The following is a 16,903-nucleotide window of genomic DNA, read 5'->3' on the forward strand; positions in this document are numbered from 1 at the left end:
TGCGGAAGTGAAGAATTGGCAGCCCGAAATTGAGGCAGAATGAAGACATGAAGTTAAGTCTACCCCACCTTAATGCAAAGCCACCCGGAACCACCGACCCAGGAACTCACTGAACCACCAAACCACTGCCAGCTGCCTTCAATTTGGCAGCTTCTGTGTCACCAAATGTAGCACTAAGGAAACTTTTTCCACGTTCTGCTTAGATGTACGGCTTAGACATAAGTGGCCAAAACAATAGAAGTTGGATTTCTATCAGAAGGCTTATATAGATTTTTTATTTGGAGAATAAGTATTTTAATAAGATGGATAAATATAATATCATATATATGAGTACTATTTTAGCTTCCTAAATAAAAACTACTATTCATTTACATTGCCAAAAATATTCTATAACATTTATCATATCTGTAGATTTTTGTATTTTTTGGTTGTTTTTACTTTCGAAACATTTTAAGTGTGAATGGAAAATGAATAGAGGGCGTCGCCTGAGGCCTTGGATTTGTATTGGTTTCGGCATTGGCAACAACTTTCTGCCAAAAGTAAATCCACTCTCGACAGGCAGAAACTTTTCACGCCAACTGCTGCCCGGCCGAAAAACAACTGCCTTGTACGCATTTTCGATTGCGATTACTCGCCTATTGTCCCCAAGTAGAGGAAAATTTCAATGCCACAGCATCTGGTGAGAGTTCTGAAGGGGTGATCCGATGGGGGGCCAGTGTGTCTGGATTGTTCTGGCTATGGAGAAAGTAAATAAAGTGTCGACGTCACGTCGTGTAATTGATTTAAAATTAGCACATCGCTTTCAAAATGTAAACTGTTTACATGTGCCTGGGGACAGATGTGGCCAAAATGTAGCAGCTCCTCAGAGTTTGGCATAATTTACACTCTAAAAAATAGTAAATATTAAAATAAGTTAAATGGTAAAGAGAAAAGGGTAGAGTCAAGCTAGATGATAGTTTTGGTCTAATAATATTTTTTATATTAACTATGTTGCTAATCCCCTACCCCCAAAATCCTCACAGTGTAGGAGTGTATTTTCTACAGATAACAAATCCTCTTTCAGCTTCCCTTCACTGACCCTTTATTTGTGTGCCTGTGTAAGCGGGTGTTTGGAAGTGAGTGTGTCTGTGTTTATGCAAGTTTAATGAACATGGATCCACCAGCCACCAGGGCAGGGCAGCCCCTGTAATCGCATTTCAATATGCTGCACCAGCAGTGAAAACTAACAGGGAACAAGAACAAAAAAAAAGATGAAATACAAGTGGGTGGAGCGGAGTTCTACTCAAAAACAAAAAATGTAGAAAGAAATAAAAAGTAGAAACTCAAAGCCCGAGACCGTGTCCCGTTGCGCTTGTCTTGCACCGGTTTTCAGTTGGAAACGGCAATTTAGTTTGCACGGCAAACTTTTCATAGCCGCTCTGACCCGTAAACGAGGTCAACGCAAAAAACATTTTGAAAAATTCATATGCAAACGTATTTTCAGTTGCCCTGCCGCCAGTGTGGAGCACACACAGGTGCCAATGGCAGCACCACCACTACCACCTCTGCCAGAAGAATCAACGAAAGTATCCTCCAACCCGGTAGCCCAGTAGCTCCCAAAAACTGCTGGGGAAATTCCATTCTCCTCCGGCTCAAGAGCCTGGCCATGGTGGAAAAGTTTTTAATGGCCACACCCCATACTAACATACAGTTAATAGGTGCTCCACCCGGACTCTTGCTGGCCAGTGTAATGCTGAGTCGCCCATGGGGCTCAAAGTCTTTCCCACTTTCGGTGTAAAGTGAAACGTTTTGCTTTTTATTAGTTGGTAAACATGAAATATAATGAAAAAGAACTTGGTTTTATACAGTAAATTAAATGTGAAACAACATCTCTCTGGGGCAAATAAAATGCACTTTTTTTCGGCAAAGCTTGTGTGTTTTTTCCTGGCGAAAGGGGAATATTAATTAATGTTGTCAAATTTCCAGAAAATAGAGACTATCAGTTATGATGTTCATTATAATAATTATGCAGTTTTTCAAATCTATGTTTTATAAGCTTATAATAAAAAATATAGAAATTTAATGATCTCTTTCCTTATTAATTACTTTATTATTTTCTCATTAAAACTCAGACTTCTTTAACTTCTTTGATCATTAATCTCGTATTTATAGTATGGCACCCCTTTACAGATTGTAATCGTTGTGTAATCAACTTGACTTTTAGCATTTCCACTTTTTAATCACTACTCCCGACTAATTGCTCGCCCCGAAAAAACCAAAAGCGGAAACTCTTCAGTTTAACACAAAGTGAAACATTTTCCGGCTTTCCGGGATAAGACCAAACACGGGACACGGACTATAATTGTTGGACGGAGGCCTTTAACCTACCGCCTCTATGAGTAATTAGGGTCGGGGATTAGTACAGTCGCCTCCGCTTCAATAAATTTTGGGCCGCCGGATGTCCAAAAGGCCTGAACCCTGGCCCGGGGCTATGCTTATTTAAGGCTCAGTCCGGGTCACGAGGTGTTCCGCCTTAAAAGGCGCTCAAAAAAGGGGGGCTGTCTAAGGGGAGTCACTTAAAAAAAATTCCTAAAAATTATAATTAAATTATAGAAACTTTGAAATGTGTCTCAAATAACAACTATTGATTTTTTAGACACTTATACCAAATCGAGCCAATCGATTTAAGTGCTTTCCAAGGTAAGGATGTGAAATTTCTTTCAGTGAAGAGGCAAGGGAAGTGCCCTCTAACATTATGCCATCTCGCGTCCGTTGACGCTGATGTATGTACGTGTTTCGGCTTTGCTTCCGTGATAATTTTCAAACTTTTTGCACCAATTATGTGCACGGCAGCGCGGTATTCTCTTAGCCATCATCATGGTGTTAGTGCTCTAGTATCCTGTATGTATTGGTATGCCCGGCTGTGTGTGGGAGTTGGCCTTTTTGTGCCTGTAGTTTATGCTCATTACGTGAGTGCTGAGCGCAGCAGACTCACAAATTGTTGTACAAGAAATTGCCGCCGTTGGCATTACACGGAACGAACAACAACAACAAATAATCCTATACATACATATGTTTATATACATATATATTGTATATGTAAGTGTATAAAGCCTCAGGTATATAGCTATATATAGATTACTTGCCTGGATGCAAAATCCTCGAATTTAATTTTAAGGTAAATTCGTCCATAGAGCATGGGAAACGTGTCCATGGGGCGTATGCGCGTTATTGCGTTGACCAATTTGTTGCCTTAGTTGCCTCAGTTTTCTTCCACTTGAACTGGAAAGCAATTCAAGACGCTTATTTAAATACACAAATTTCAAGTGGCAAGTGGAAACTATTAAGAGCCGGCCATATTTAATTAAATTCAGGTTAAGGAGCCGGTGTGTACACAGGGCGTATGCGTGTTATTTAGTATTGCTCTTCAAATAAAAGCAATTTAAATCTTAATTAAAGGAATTCCTTCAAACTATAGCTATCAATAACCAAAAGTTGACATAAACTTAACTACTTGTAAACTAAACAAGTCCCTAAGGCGGATAAATACTTTTAGGTTTATTTAAATACCAATTAAATGAAAGACTCTTGTGTCCTTACATATTTTAAAGAACCAAAGGAAATTAAAAATTTGACAAAAATGTTGACAAAGAAAACAACTTAATAATATTACTACTACTATTACTAAATCAAACTGTTAAGCGGGTGGAACTATTTATTCAACTTTTAGTTGAGTTCATAAATCCACTCTTTGCCTCATTCACAACTCATAAATCAAGGCTTAAATCTGATTTTGAAGACTTAAGAACTTAAGCCTTAAAAACCAATTTCAACTTAATGTGGGCTGCCGGGCTCTTCCGCATTCACTGAATAAGTAATAATCTTGCTTTGGCAACGCACAGCTTTAGTTTTCCCTTTTGTTTGGGCCTTTTCAGGGGCAAACAAAAAGTGGAATAAAAAATAGCAACGGAAAAGAACTGCAACTTTAAAGGCACAAAAACTTCTCGAAAAACGCCCACCACCCAAGCTGTCTATTCTGAGCTATGTGGAATTTCCAACAGGGCTTTATAGCTTTATTTTTTTTGAGTGTCGCACTGTCACTTCTGGTTGCACTTGGCAAAGTTGATTTTTGTCAGTTTTTCTGTATTCGTTTTAATTTTGTAACTACATTATATAGTGTAGCGGAAAGTAGGAAAAAATAACACTTATATACGAAAATAAAATATATATTTTATAATACATACTTTTGAATGATATTGAAGACAAAAACCTAGAATAAATTGAAGGCTTATGAGTTAGATGATGTGGTTTATAATAGCAGCATAGTTTATTCACTTTTAATAATATTAAAAAAATAAGTAATAATAGAAAAAAAAGTTCATACAAATCTCAATATATCTTAATGTAATAAGACTCGAGGAGGAGGGGAGGAAGAGGGGAGGAAAAGGGGAGTATATAAAAAAAAAATAAAAATAACAATAAAAAAAAAAAAAAATTCTTATAAAAATATTTTTTGAGGGCGCTTAAGTGGCACTTATGAGAATCGAGGAGGAGGGCGTTTTTTTTAATTTTTTTATTTTTTTTATTTTTTTGTAGTTTTAACCGTTTTAAAAATCTATAAATGTATTAATCATACATGTATAGCAAAGGATATTTTATAACGTGTAGTTATAAACATTTATCGGGGTTTGTTTCGTGTAGCAATAATTAAAATGTCTTAAATCACTTACGTATTTAAACATAATGAAATACGTTTTATTAGTCATAAAAATATTGTATAAGTGCCTGAAGTAGGCTTTCAAAACTGCACACAAAACTCTCGAGCAAAGCTGTTGACAGTTTTCCGCAAAGTTTGCACTGCATTTTCATTGGATATGCCAAAGCTAAATGTCTCGACGAGCTGAGGATACATTTTGTTTGTTTACTTTGAAATTGTAAATGGATTAGCCGCACTCCGAGGCGCGCCAGGCCTGACAAATTGAATTTGTTAGACTCGAGAGAAGTTTTTGGCAAACTTTTGCGTGCATGGTTGGATATTGGACGTGGCTGGAGTGGCGAGAAGCCATCTCATATAAGCCGTCGAAACAAAACTTTGCCCTGCCAGCAGTAAAAGCGAGTGTTGCGAAGTAAATTGCCACGCCGAAGGTGACGGGCCCTAACTCAAAAGGGTTTCTTCCACAAAATCTTCCATCCTTCCCAGCCCCACCCTCATCCAACCAGACAGTCATCAATAAGGTGATACTTTAAAGGAAAATCACAGGATACAAATGTGCGACTAAGCTTAAACATGCAACCAACTGAACTAATATAAATAATTTTTCGAAACGAGGGCCAAAAAAAGGGTAAAAAGGAATGTCAAAGGTTTGATTTAAGAAATTCCCAGGGCAATATAGTTAGGATTGAGCATTTTAAAGGAAAACTTAAACTAAGATAGCAGCTTTCCTTGTTCGTTGAATCTTTTTCCAATTTATTATTTCCATACAAAGTCAAAAAATTAAGACATATTTTATTAATTTAAATCTCCAATCTTCTTATACATATTTTAGTGAGTAAATGGCTTAAAGTTCTAGGGTTTGGAAGCCATTGTTCACCGTGCGACATGTCAGATAACAGTCAGCTGCATTGCTGACCCCTAGAGCTAAAATAGCTGTTTCCAAAAATATATATAGCACATTTAAAATTACATTATATAGTAAAACATCTTACCAATCACAAAAATTATTACATAGGCCTGCATAGCGTTAGATATCTTTGGGGGTTTTAACACAACTAAAAGATTTCTTGGGGAAACCGGTTCCTTAAATAGAGAGAGGTTCTTAAAAAAATCTAATTTTGATGCAAATGTGGTGCATTTAAATTTATCTCTTTTTAAAAAGTATTATAAATTAGAATATAATACTGTAAATAAACACTTGAACGCCGATGAATAATTTGACAGACTTTTGACAAAAGAATTTTTTAAGTAATTTATTAATAAAAAACTACTTAGTTTTATTTTTCCAAGGTGCGACAACATAAGAATTTAAAGTTTAGATAAACAGCATACAATTTTTTTATAAATAAAAATTGCTCAAAATCTGAATTAAAAATGCAATTCCATACACATAGTAACAAAAAATCATTAAAACAACTGAATAACTGAATTTTGTGTTAGATTATTTATATTCTGTTTTTTTATCGAATAAAATTGTTGAATTTATTCTTTTATATTATAAAACACTATCTTCAATTCTCATTTATTTGATATAAATCGATACAAATTGTGATCATAAGAAAATCAATACATTGCCAAATATTTATTTAAAATTGAGGTTAGTGTGGAAAAAGGTCTCAAAGTTTTCCTCACAGATTTCCTTATCTAGAGAGCATTGACCTCGCGTAACATCAATAATGCCTGTCGCATAAAAAGATATTAGTTTTGTAATTAAAAAATATTATTATTAACTTACGTGGCTTTCGTCGGCGACTTCTAAGACATGCTTTCCATTCCAAATCGCAGAGATTATCAGCAGATAGATAGCAGTCCCCGGCATGGGCGCAGTGGGGATCGACTCTGTTGTCGCATTCACGAACACATCTTTCTCCGCTGGTGAGCTCCAGTATTACCAAAGCTACAAGAGAATATATAAAAAAATTGTATTTTCACAATAACATTAATTTTTCTTACAAATAAGCAGAAAAAAAGTAAAAGCCTTCATGTTCTTGTTTGCCTTTCGAAAAATAAATTTAAAAAACTAAAGAATTGCCTTTAAAAGCCACTCCCTTAAATATCTTTCAAAGATTCTACAAAATCTCATTTAAATGTAAATGAAAAATATTAAATAAGTTTAACAACGCTTTTTATTATTTGTCCTATTTTGAAATATTTAAACTGCACTTAAAGAACTTTTTAGTCAAGACTTATTCAGTTTCATGAATATCTTGGGGGTTCTGTGAACGTTCTTTGAAATAAATTTTAACTTTTCTCTTGAAAACATTGTATTCATTGTATTTAAACCTATAACTTCAACCTTTACTTGACAAAAACACCCTACAATTGTGTGGGCTATCAATCGCAGACGTTTTTTAAGGAAAATTTATACAAATACCCAAGGCCCTCAACACCAGTAGGTGAAATATTCTAAATAATTTGTTGAATTTGCAGATGCTCTGCGTTTAAAATCTTGGCATTTTCGCAATGGAAGAATCATTTTAGAATAAATAAAAATATTTGTTCTTCAATGCTATTGCCACTAATAAAATTATTTTTCTAAAAATACAATTGAATGTAAATAGTTTGGACCAATATCATTTACACGCACACCTTCTCATACATCCTGCTTTGCTTTCAAAATGTAACTTTTGTTTTAATTTCTTTCAGATTCAGGAAAAAACTATCCACAAATTGTTGAAGATATTTTGTTTAAACATCGGATTGGATTTGGTAAAGATATCGACATCGCTAGGCGGAGATATAGCCTTCACAGGGGCCAATTATCGCTCCCAGGCGGTTTGCAACATTTTTGTAGGGGATCCCTCAGAAAATGTGACCAAAAATCGAAAAAATAACTCGCTTCTAGATTTTGATGTAGATCGACGGAAAATTGATCCAGAATTCATTTAAGACATTCCGCTTAAGAATCGGGTGTGTTTTGGCGGAGTTATAGTCTTCACATGGGCCAATTATCGCTCCCAGGCGGTTTGCAAGATTTTTGAAGGGGATCCCTCAGAAAATGTGACCAAAAATCGAAAAAATAACTTGCTTCTAGATTTTGATGCAGATCGACGGAAAATTGATCCAGAATTCATTTAAGACATTCCGCTTAAGAATCGGATGTGTTTTGGCGGAGTTATAGCCTTCACAGGGGCCAATTATCGCTCCCAGGCGGTTTGCAACATCTTTGAAGGGGATCCCTCAGAAAATGTGACCAAAAATCGAAAAAATAACTTTCTTCTAGATTTTGATGCAGATCGACGCAAAATTGATCCAGAATTCATTTAAGACATTCTGCTTAAGAATCGGATGTGTTTTGGCGGAGATATAGCCTTCACATGGGCCAATTATCGCTCCCAGGCGGTTTGCAAGATTTTTGAAGGGGATCCCTCAGAAAATGTGACCAAAAATCGAAAAAATAACTTTCTTCTAGATTTTGATGCAGATCGACGAAAAATTGATCCAGAATTCATTTAAGACATTCTGCTTAAGAATCGGATGTGTTTTGGCGGAGATATAGCCTTCACAAGGGTCAATTATCGCTCCCAGGCGGTTTGCAACATCTTTGAAGGGGATCCCTCAGAAAATGTGACCAAAAATCGAAAAAATAACTTTCTTCTAGATTTTGATGCAGATCGACGCAAAATTGATCCAGAATTCATTTAAGACATTCCGCTTAAGAATCGGATGTGTTTGGCGGAGATATAGCCTTCACAGGGGCCAATTATCGCTCCTAGGCGGTTTGCAACATTTTTGTAGGGGATCCCTCAGAAAATGTGACCGAAAATCGACCGTAGATCGACGGAAAATTGATCCAGAATTCATTTAAGACATTCCGCTTAAGAATCGGATGTGTTTTGGCGGAGATATAGCATTCACAGGGGCCAATTATCGCTCCCAGGCGGTTTGCAACATTTTTGAAGGGGATCCCTCAGAAAATGTGACCAAAAATCGAAAAAATTACTCGCTTCTAGATTTTGATGCAGATCGACGGAAAAATGATCCAGAATTCATTTAAGACATTCTGCTTAAGAATCGGATGTGTTTTGGCGGAGATATAGCATTCACAGGGGCCAATTATCGAGTACATGCGGTTAGCAACATTTTTGAAGGGGATCCCTCAGATCTGGAAAGAATTGTACTTTAAAGTTATCTTTAAAGTCCCGTATGCGTCTTGCCTATGGCTGGAACTAAGTGGACTTAATGGAGTTACCCAAGGAAGGCTTCTAAAGCTGGGATTTAACTGCAACTGTTGCCGCTGGCCGAAATCCGAAGCGGTTCGGATAATTTAATCGCTTCGATGGTGCCGTAAGCCAAACTGAATGGCCCTCATTGCGATGTGTAATCCCGCCTTTAATAGAAAACCCTTTTGGCCAAGTTGGCTGAAGCCAGCCCTAAACGTTACTTACCCTTTTGCGATTCCCCTTCGTTGGCCCGGTCCTGTTCGTCATTTACATTATTATGATGAGATGCAAATCTCGTTAAAGGATACTTCAGGACACCCCGCCGTCCGCCTCCTACTTTGGTATAGACTACACTTCAATATGTGTGCCATATGCCCCTCCGTATCTTGGCAGCCACATCCATGTACGCCATCCCGCCATCCTCTCGCCATCCTGTTGTGTATATGTATGTGTGTGTTATTCTTATGCAAATTACATTTCCTGTGTTTGAGCTACAGCTTGTAGGTACATGTGTATGGGTGTATGCGGGATGCACAAACACAGGCACAGATATTTGTAGCCCGCCATGGAATATTTTGCATACTCATATATAGCTAAAAAATATTCTACAATTCTTTTGTAAAAGTCAACAACAGAAAACGACGAGAAGGAACAGGACACTGCAAGGATGGGGACAGACCAAGCGCTCATAAATGTTTTCGCTTGTCAGATCACCCTTCTCTTTCGCTTGCCGTCGTCCCATCTCTTTCTGACTTCCAATTTCCCTCATTTGCATCTGTCTATCCATTTCCATTTCCAGCTCCAGGTCCCTGTCTCCTTCTCGTCGCTCGGTTATGACATATTTGTTGCCTGCTGACATTGCTTAGTATCTAATTTGCATTTGTAAACTTTAGTGTGCCATTTTGTTCATTTGTGTTTTTTTTATCCCTCGGTCTATTTTACGGATTTTGCATTTTATATTCTTGTGAACAAGTGCACAAATATATACCTGCATACCATATTTTTTTTATTTGAAACTCATTAGCTGTTAAGGGCATAGTCTTGTTCCAATTTTTTCTCTCTACTTTCGGTGGCAGATATCAAATGCAGCATCAGCACATTATTCACTGACAAGTGAAGCGTTTTTGGCCAAAAAGGTATACCGACAATCTTGCCGGGTTTGTTAATTTTCCGAAAGCTCAACACTTACCAAAATCCTACCTTGACGCAATCATCTGGAATTTGCATTTTGGGAAATTGTCGAAGCATGGATTTTCCATTGATTGACATTCTAAATTGAAAGCAAGAGTCGACAGTTTAATTTGCGGATTATTCTAGTTTTGTTCGAGTCAGTGTTTCCAAATTAACTTATTTGCATTAGGAATTGATGGAAATTCTGTTGCCTGCACTGTGGCTAATGGATTTTGGCAATAAACTTGGCTAATGAATCTAACATGGTCTCCTAATGGGCATTAAAATGAAATTCTTGTCAATTGAAGTGTTAGACAGGTTTAGGCAGGGCTGTTTATCTTATAAAATTATCCAACATATTAATAAAGTTTTACACTTAATACTTTTCAGTAAAAGAGTACTACAACTTCGTTTTAGACTTCGTCTACTAACTGCTTTCTATCCGAAACCATTTTCGATTGTAGTACTTACCCTTTTATATTCCTCTTTTTTGCTGGTTTTTGGTCTCTGGTTAATGGCCGGCATGCTGCACGTCTGACAATTGGAAAATTGGAAGTTAAAGCCATTAAATAAATGAGTGTCACACTACCACGGGGGGAGACAGGGTGGAGGTGTTGCCAAAATGGAGCACAACGGTGTGTAGGCGGAGAAAGCGGGAAGAGCAAGCACAATACAATCACATTTCAGTCAATGATTCTGGGAGCCGAATGCTATTTGGGTATTTTTATCTCTTTCGATTTACCGAGTCATTCGATACGAGGGTGAATTGGGCAGGGGAAAGGGGTTAACCACTTTGATTTGGCCTCGATGGCAACGGCAAAACATCAGCACACCCACAAAGGATAAGGCACGCAGGACGAGGGACGAGGGACCAGCAAACAGGAAGCCCTGCTTGAAAGTCAACAGTTTTAACCTAATCACAGTGGATTTTATTGCCGCCTCACACAAATCGATATGAGCGGATAGGAAGCGGAAGGAAGAAGGAACAGGAAACGGAAACAGAAGCAGCAGTAGGAGCAGAAACAGAAACGCACTGGAGCCGAAGGTCCTTGCCAGCCATTTGTGGGCGGACCGCAGGATCTGCTGGGGGAATCATTAGGTTGCTGCGTAAGAATTTTTCGGGTGCGTTAAGTGCCCCCCGAAAAGAACCTTTTGGATATTTTGGGTTTTGCGGTGCACTTTAAAGAAATAGTTTAGTTTTTGGGTCAAGGATTGTAGGGTTGTTCAATAGTAAATATATTAATTAAAAATTTATAAGCAAGACTGTAAGATACAAGTAAAAAGCATTAAACAGATTATTGTTTTGAGAAACTAGGATGAAAGTTTTGGCTATCAATAACAATCATTGGTGGTTTCTTTATATTAGATTGTATAAACATGAATATTTAAAAAAGTAATTTCTTCAAACTATTCATAAGAAATATTAAATTTTGAATATAATATTTATTTATTATTTAAAGAATTTCTTAAGACTTATTATTCCTCTTTTTCGAGTGCATTTATTGGTCTCCCATTCAGCACGAACTGGCTGATGAGGAAGGTCCTGGTCCTCGCCCTGGTTCTGGTCCTAAATGTTATTTATCTCTAGATTAAATGGATTTGTGTGCAAAATTGTCTATTTAACTGGGGCGAACATCAGCTTTAGCATCGTCATCATCAGCATCAGCAACGTGGCATCGAGACTTCAGAATTGGAATCAAAATCAGCAGGACTGTCGGCCCTCAAAAGTGGCAGCAACTTCATTGTTTGAACTTTTCACCAAATACGTAGGCGTTTGATTGAGTTTCAACAAGGGTCGCCTCGTGTCCCTGTATTCTTGTACGCCTCGGGCGCAGATTTGTGATGGGTGGTCCAGACCGCCCGAATCGTTCACTTTCACTGCCCGCCCTCTACCCTTTTGGCCAGATTTAGTTTCTATTGTCAATTAGAACTGACAAGTGGCTGTCTGTGTGATCGAAAGTGTTGGTTGACAATCGCTTCCGTTGGGCTAGCCGAGTATCCTGGGCAACCACTTGAAGTTCTTGGCCCCTAAAAGGATATCGTTTTATATTGTATGGTTATGTACTTTCTTTTTTTAAGCTTTATGTTATGAAAATACTTGATACTTTTATAAAAAAAAAGTACACATCACTGTCTGCAATATGTTGCTATTTTTTTGAATCGTCGAATAAATTTTGGCATATTTTTTTATCGCCCGAGTTCAACGCTCTTGCTGAAAAGTGTCTGCATCAAGAGATGTGTGCTTTTTTTTCTGTTCAACTTTATCGCGGAGGACTGTCCCACAAAGAGGTCACAAATGTGATAAATTTTTCGTCGCTCGGCAACAGTTCCGCCATATGCGGATATTTTATGGTTGGGATTCTTTTGGCATTTCGTTGCTTTGTTATTCAACACTGGCTCCCGACTGGAATATAGATGGCCTTTGCCATTGTAAGATGCACTTTCGTTCAACCGGTGCAGTTTACACTCAAAATTTAGCGTTACGATTTCATAAAATATTAAAGGAATTAGTTCATAAAAAATTGTACCATTTTATTTAACGTCAGTCTTGTGGAAGGTTTTAAAAAACAGTGAGCTATATCTGAAAAATTCTATTTAATTTTTATTTTTTAAATCATTTTCATATTTAGATTTTTAGCAATGCCTAATATTTTCTCTTTGTTTTTTTTTCGCAAAAATTAGAACCATTTTTCCAAGTGCCACGTTCCGGTTGAACGCTGCATTTGGCCAAACAATGGAATCCGTTAGAAGAAGCCCGCCTTTCGGCCAGATGCAGTCGACCAGCAAACAGACAATGGCCCCGAAGAAAACCAATTCAAAATAATAGTCTAATAAACTTACTTAGCGTGCGCCCAGCTGATTAGCCTGCCTTTCCTTGCTTTCCTTCTGTTTTTGCTGGTTTTGGGTTTCTGGCTTTTCTGGCAGTTTGGTGTCCGTTTTCCACAGCTAGCTCATCTTAAAGCCAAATCGGGGGCTTCGCTCCACCATTCCCTCTTTGGCTCCTGCTGGGGGAAAATTTTATTATTGCGCTTCTGCAGCTGGCCGGCAACAAAAACGTTCGCCGCGGTCGTTTGCTTAATGCGCCGCGTGCCCATCGCCCACCATCACCTCCCACCAATCCACCCGATCTTCCAAAGCGATGGATATAGCCCCCACCATGAGAATGAGGATGGCAATGGCCATAGCGTTGGCTATGACGATGGCGATGTCGATGGCGATGGCCTTTTTGCGCTTATGGGTGAGAAATGCTTTCTTTATGTATTAATAGTACTTTCACTCCCTTCAGAGCTCGAGAGCTTTGCTGAAGGTGACAGCGTGATTGGAGCGAAAGGCTTTGTCTCTCAATTTTGACATTGTCATTGAAAGGATATCTTAAAACATGTTACAAAAATTGTAAAAATATTTGGCTGTTTAAATTATAATCTTAAAAAAATAATATCTCTCCTGAACTCCCACAAATATATGAACTTTAAAATTTAAACTTAACCATCAAACTGAATTATTTTGGTTATCCAATCTCCTATTTTAGGCTAAAAATTTGAATAGAATATGTATTTTTCACAAATCATCACTTTGATTTTACTCTCCTGATTTTTGATTTTTTTTGTTGCATAGTTTGTGTGCCAAACCAATTTAGAGCAGAATACAATTTCAATCAAAAGTCAAGCACCTACAAGGAATGAAAGCCTTCCATACACACATCTTTTCAGCAAAAATATCGATGTTCACGAGAATATTTTTAATTGGAAGCTTTATTGAGGCTGAAAGAAATGCCAGCACTTGGCTTTTTGTGTTGTCAGTGTCGGTCGAATAAAGATTCTTCGAAGTATATCAATTTTGACAAATCCCAACAATGTTTCTGATTCTACTTTTGAAGTCTTTTCTGTATGCAGAATGTGCATTCAATCAAAAATCAATGAAAATTTGTTAACAAACAAAAATCGTATGGTATAACAAGAAGTGCAAGTCTGAATCATATACTAAAAGCCTGGAAGCATTTTATTGACTTGACAGCCAATTTAAATTCGATTTTGGAACGATTTAAGAGAGCTTTAATAGCCAAAGACCATTCTCACTTAATCAGACTAAGACTCGAATGTGTCATCCATTCAAAATGTCGTTAAATGGATTTGCATACATAGTCTGAGGTGGAGATCTTTTAATTTATAGAGGGAATCTTATTTGGTTAAGGTGACGTGTTTGGTTTGAATTTATTATACAATTATTATGCAATCAAGAAGTTTTAAAAATTTTATAGCTTAGATATTACAATTTAAAATAAAAATGCAGTGTAAATTTAATTGATAAGTATAAGCTTAAAGTCCATATGTCCGTCAGCCTTTGTAATCCTTTAGATTTTCCTCCTGACTACAAGTCCGTATGTCTCCTATCCTGTCCGCTCTCTGTCCGTCAAATTGTCCTTTCATTGTCCCCCTATTTGAAGGTCTTTATGTCCTTTTCTCTACTCGTCAGTCTCCGTCTCTGTCCTTCTGTACTTATTAAATCTGTGGAATTTTTCTATAATGTTATTATTCTTTTTTAAATAAATATGCATACTTTGATTCACGCTCCCATCTCTGGCATCAACAACAAAAAAAGGAAAAAGGAGGAAACCCGTGGCAGGCAACAGAGCACCAAAGCACATTTATACCGGAATGACTTCAGTGTTGTATCACGTAGTAAATATTTCCTTTGTGGCATTGTCTTGGTTGGCTTTGCAGCTTTCGGCTTCGGCCTCGGCTCCTGGCTCCCAGCTTCCAGCCCCCAGCTCCGGCTTTGGCTTTGGCTTTGGTTTTCACTCTGTGCTGTCCCCCTTGGAGGACGCGCCAAAACTCTCGCCCAGAAATCCCAGAATTCCCAGAACTGCCATCCCATCTAGAGGGCCAGAGGGTGTTTACGTGCCAACCACATGGATGGGGGTGAAAATTGGTCTAGGCGGCGCGGCAGCGGTTGCTTTTCGAATATTTCGGGTGGTAGGGTGAGCCCCGTACTATGAGTCTCTCTTTTATTGTTACGTGGCAAATACAACATAAAACGAACGTGTAAATGTTATTTCTTGATTTATTTCCGCGGTGCATGCAGATGCTTACGCCAACCGATTTTAAGGTCTTCCCTCTCCAGCATCCCCCGCTGACGAATTTCTCTATAGGGAGAGGAGATCTTCCTCCGTATCATCCAGTCAAGCATCCTCGATTGGTTACGTATACGTAATATGGATGTGCGGATTTTCGTTTCGTTTTCGTTACGTTCTGGCATACAACACTGGGGCGCGTCGTCGACAAATATAAAATATTCCGCTTACCTTGCACAAATATTTATATATGGTTTGGTACATAATATAAAATTACTGCATGTTTCTCTATATATATGTGTATATATTTTGCCATGTGTTGGTTTACTTTGGCGTTGGTGTGTCTGTTTATGTTTGAGATGGCATTGTCGGGCATAACAATTTTTTTTGTTGTCTTGTATCTATGCCATTTATTGTGTTTTTTTCGTGAATGCACCCTGTACAATGGGTTCAAGGGTAGATGGATGTCAAGGGTTAATTTATGGAGGAAAACTAATTAACTTTGACTTTGTTTTGGTTTTCTTTCATACTTTTAAGAGTTTTTTTTAAATTTATTATTCACAAAATATTGATTAGTAGACTTTAGGTAAATGAAACACAAATTTATGAAAAAGTAAGTTTAAATTATTCTCATTTTTTGTAAAATTTAAAAAGTTATTTATTAATACATAAATATATCGTAGTTTTTAAAAACCTTTTTTTTTCCAGACAGTTTCAACTTATATTTCTCCTCTGGATCTGCCTATAATTTTTTATCAATCATGGCTTTTGCAAATATGTTTTTCTGCACAATAAATATTGTTATATTTTTTATGCCGAGGGTATTTTTTTGCCTCTCACCTGTCACTTTGGCCCATCTTACCTTCCTTATTTGTTCGAGTATTTTGTAATTTTTGTCTCGCTTTTGTTCTTCTCTGAATTGTGTACCTTATTTTTTCAGCTTATTTTTTTTTGGTTTTTGTGTCATCGGTTGTGTGTTGGCTGCTCGGCACAAAAGCAAACACTTTTCTTGGGTGCATGCGGATTTACATGTCCCCCTTCCCCTAACCCCACCACCGTCCTGCCCCACTCTCCCTCGGCTCATGCCATTTGCCCCACAATTCGAGGCCCGTCTAGGCAAATGCCCCCATGGCTTATATTTACCTCTCGGCTTAAGCCAAGGCGAGACGTTTGTCTCTTGGCCGCCAGTTCAGAATCTGTTTTTGGCTTTGGTTATACACTGAGAGATTTTTGTTGGTAAGAGTAATAGGGGGAATCTCTTAATAGAATTTTTTAGATTGAAAAAAAAATATTAGTAATAGGATAAGAGTTTTGACAATGTAATTTTTAATATCTTTTATTTCAAAACTGATTATCTCAAATAATTGTATCTCAATAAGTTTAGTTTAATAAATCCTTTATCTACTAATTAACATTATGTCAAGAAACATTATTATTGTCTTTTACAAATCCTTTTAAAATATATTCTTTAATCTATATAGTATTTATATAGAAATGCACCCACATAATCCTCCATAACTATATATTCATAGTTCCATTTTATATGGTTTTTATGTGTATATTAAAGTTTATTTTATATTAAAGAATGCTTTATATTACAAAAATTAATAATTCTTATCTATTTTTATGAATCATCCTTACCTTATTTGGCTTTCTGCATTTAAAAGACAATCCTTTAATATAAATATGGTTTTAAAACCGAAGAAAAAATCTCTGCCGCTTTTGAATATTTATGCATTGTGTAAGCCATAATTTTATTTTTATATGGAGGAGTATAACAGGATTAAAAAATTTGTCGACTTTATG

The 16,903-nt window shown here is 37.1% G+C and overlaps 1 protein-coding gene and 3 long non-coding RNA genes across 4 annotated transcripts; 1 reads left to right on the forward strand and 3 right to left on the reverse strand.

The window, feature by feature from the left end:
* Positions 1-3,049: 3,049 nt before the first annotated feature.
* Positions 3,050-5,115, reverse strand: LOC123257138. The gene is made up of 3 exons (XR_006507115.1): positions 4,364-5,115; positions 4,224-4,249; positions 3,050-3,261 (listed from the first exon to the last, which is right to left on the reverse strand). It is a non-coding gene; the product is annotated as an uncharacterized LOC123257138 (long non-coding RNA).
* A 1,086-nt stretch (positions 5,116-6,201) lies between these two features.
* LOC123257136 (U-Kazal-Dg21.2-like) lies at positions 6,202-6,725 on the reverse strand. Its single transcript, XM_044714925.1, has 3 exons — positions 6,647-6,725; positions 6,429-6,590; positions 6,202-6,373 (listed from the first exon to the last, which is right to left on the reverse strand). Exons 1-3 carry the CDS (start codon positions 6,675-6,677, stop codon positions 6,276-6,278), a joined length of 291 nt encoding a protein of 96 aa, XP_044570860.1. The 5' UTR covers positions 6,678-6,725; the 3' UTR covers positions 6,202-6,275.
* A 4,524-nt stretch (positions 6,726-11,249) lies between these two features.
* Positions 11,250-16,764, reverse strand: LOC123257139. The gene is made up of 3 exons (XR_006507116.1): positions 16,739-16,764; positions 12,868-13,031; positions 11,250-12,054 (listed from the first exon to the last, which is right to left on the reverse strand). It is a non-coding gene; the product is annotated as an uncharacterized LOC123257139 (long non-coding RNA).
* Positions 12,069-12,886, forward strand: LOC123257137. The gene is made up of 2 exons (XR_006507114.1): positions 12,069-12,596; positions 12,709-12,886. It is a non-coding gene; the product is annotated as an uncharacterized LOC123257137 (long non-coding RNA).
* Positions 16,765-16,903: the final 139 nt, after the last annotated feature.

Source organism: Drosophila ananassae, chromosome 2R, assembly GCF_017639315.1.
Source record: "Drosophila ananassae strain 14024-0371.13 chromosome 2R, ASM1763931v2, whole genome shotgun sequence".
In the NCBI taxonomy this organism is placed as follows: domain Eukaryota; kingdom Metazoa; phylum Arthropoda; class Insecta; order Diptera; family Drosophilidae; genus Drosophila; species Drosophila ananassae.

What these genes read in the sequence shown, in the direction of transcription:
- LOC123257136 (XM_044714925.1), bottom strand. Translation starts at nt 6,677, where the DNA reads ATGAAGGCTTTTACTTTTTTTCTGCTTATTT. An exon ending in TACTTTTTTTCTGCTTATTT is followed by an intron (nt 6,591 to 6,646) that starts GTAAGAAAAATT and finishes ATTCTCTTGTAG; the next exon opens with CTTTGGTAATACTGGAGCTC. An exon ending in AAGTCGCCGACGAAAGCCAC is followed by an intron (nt 6,374 to 6,428) that starts GTAAGTTAATAA and finishes TTTATGCGACAG; the next exon opens with GCATTATTGATGTTACGCGA.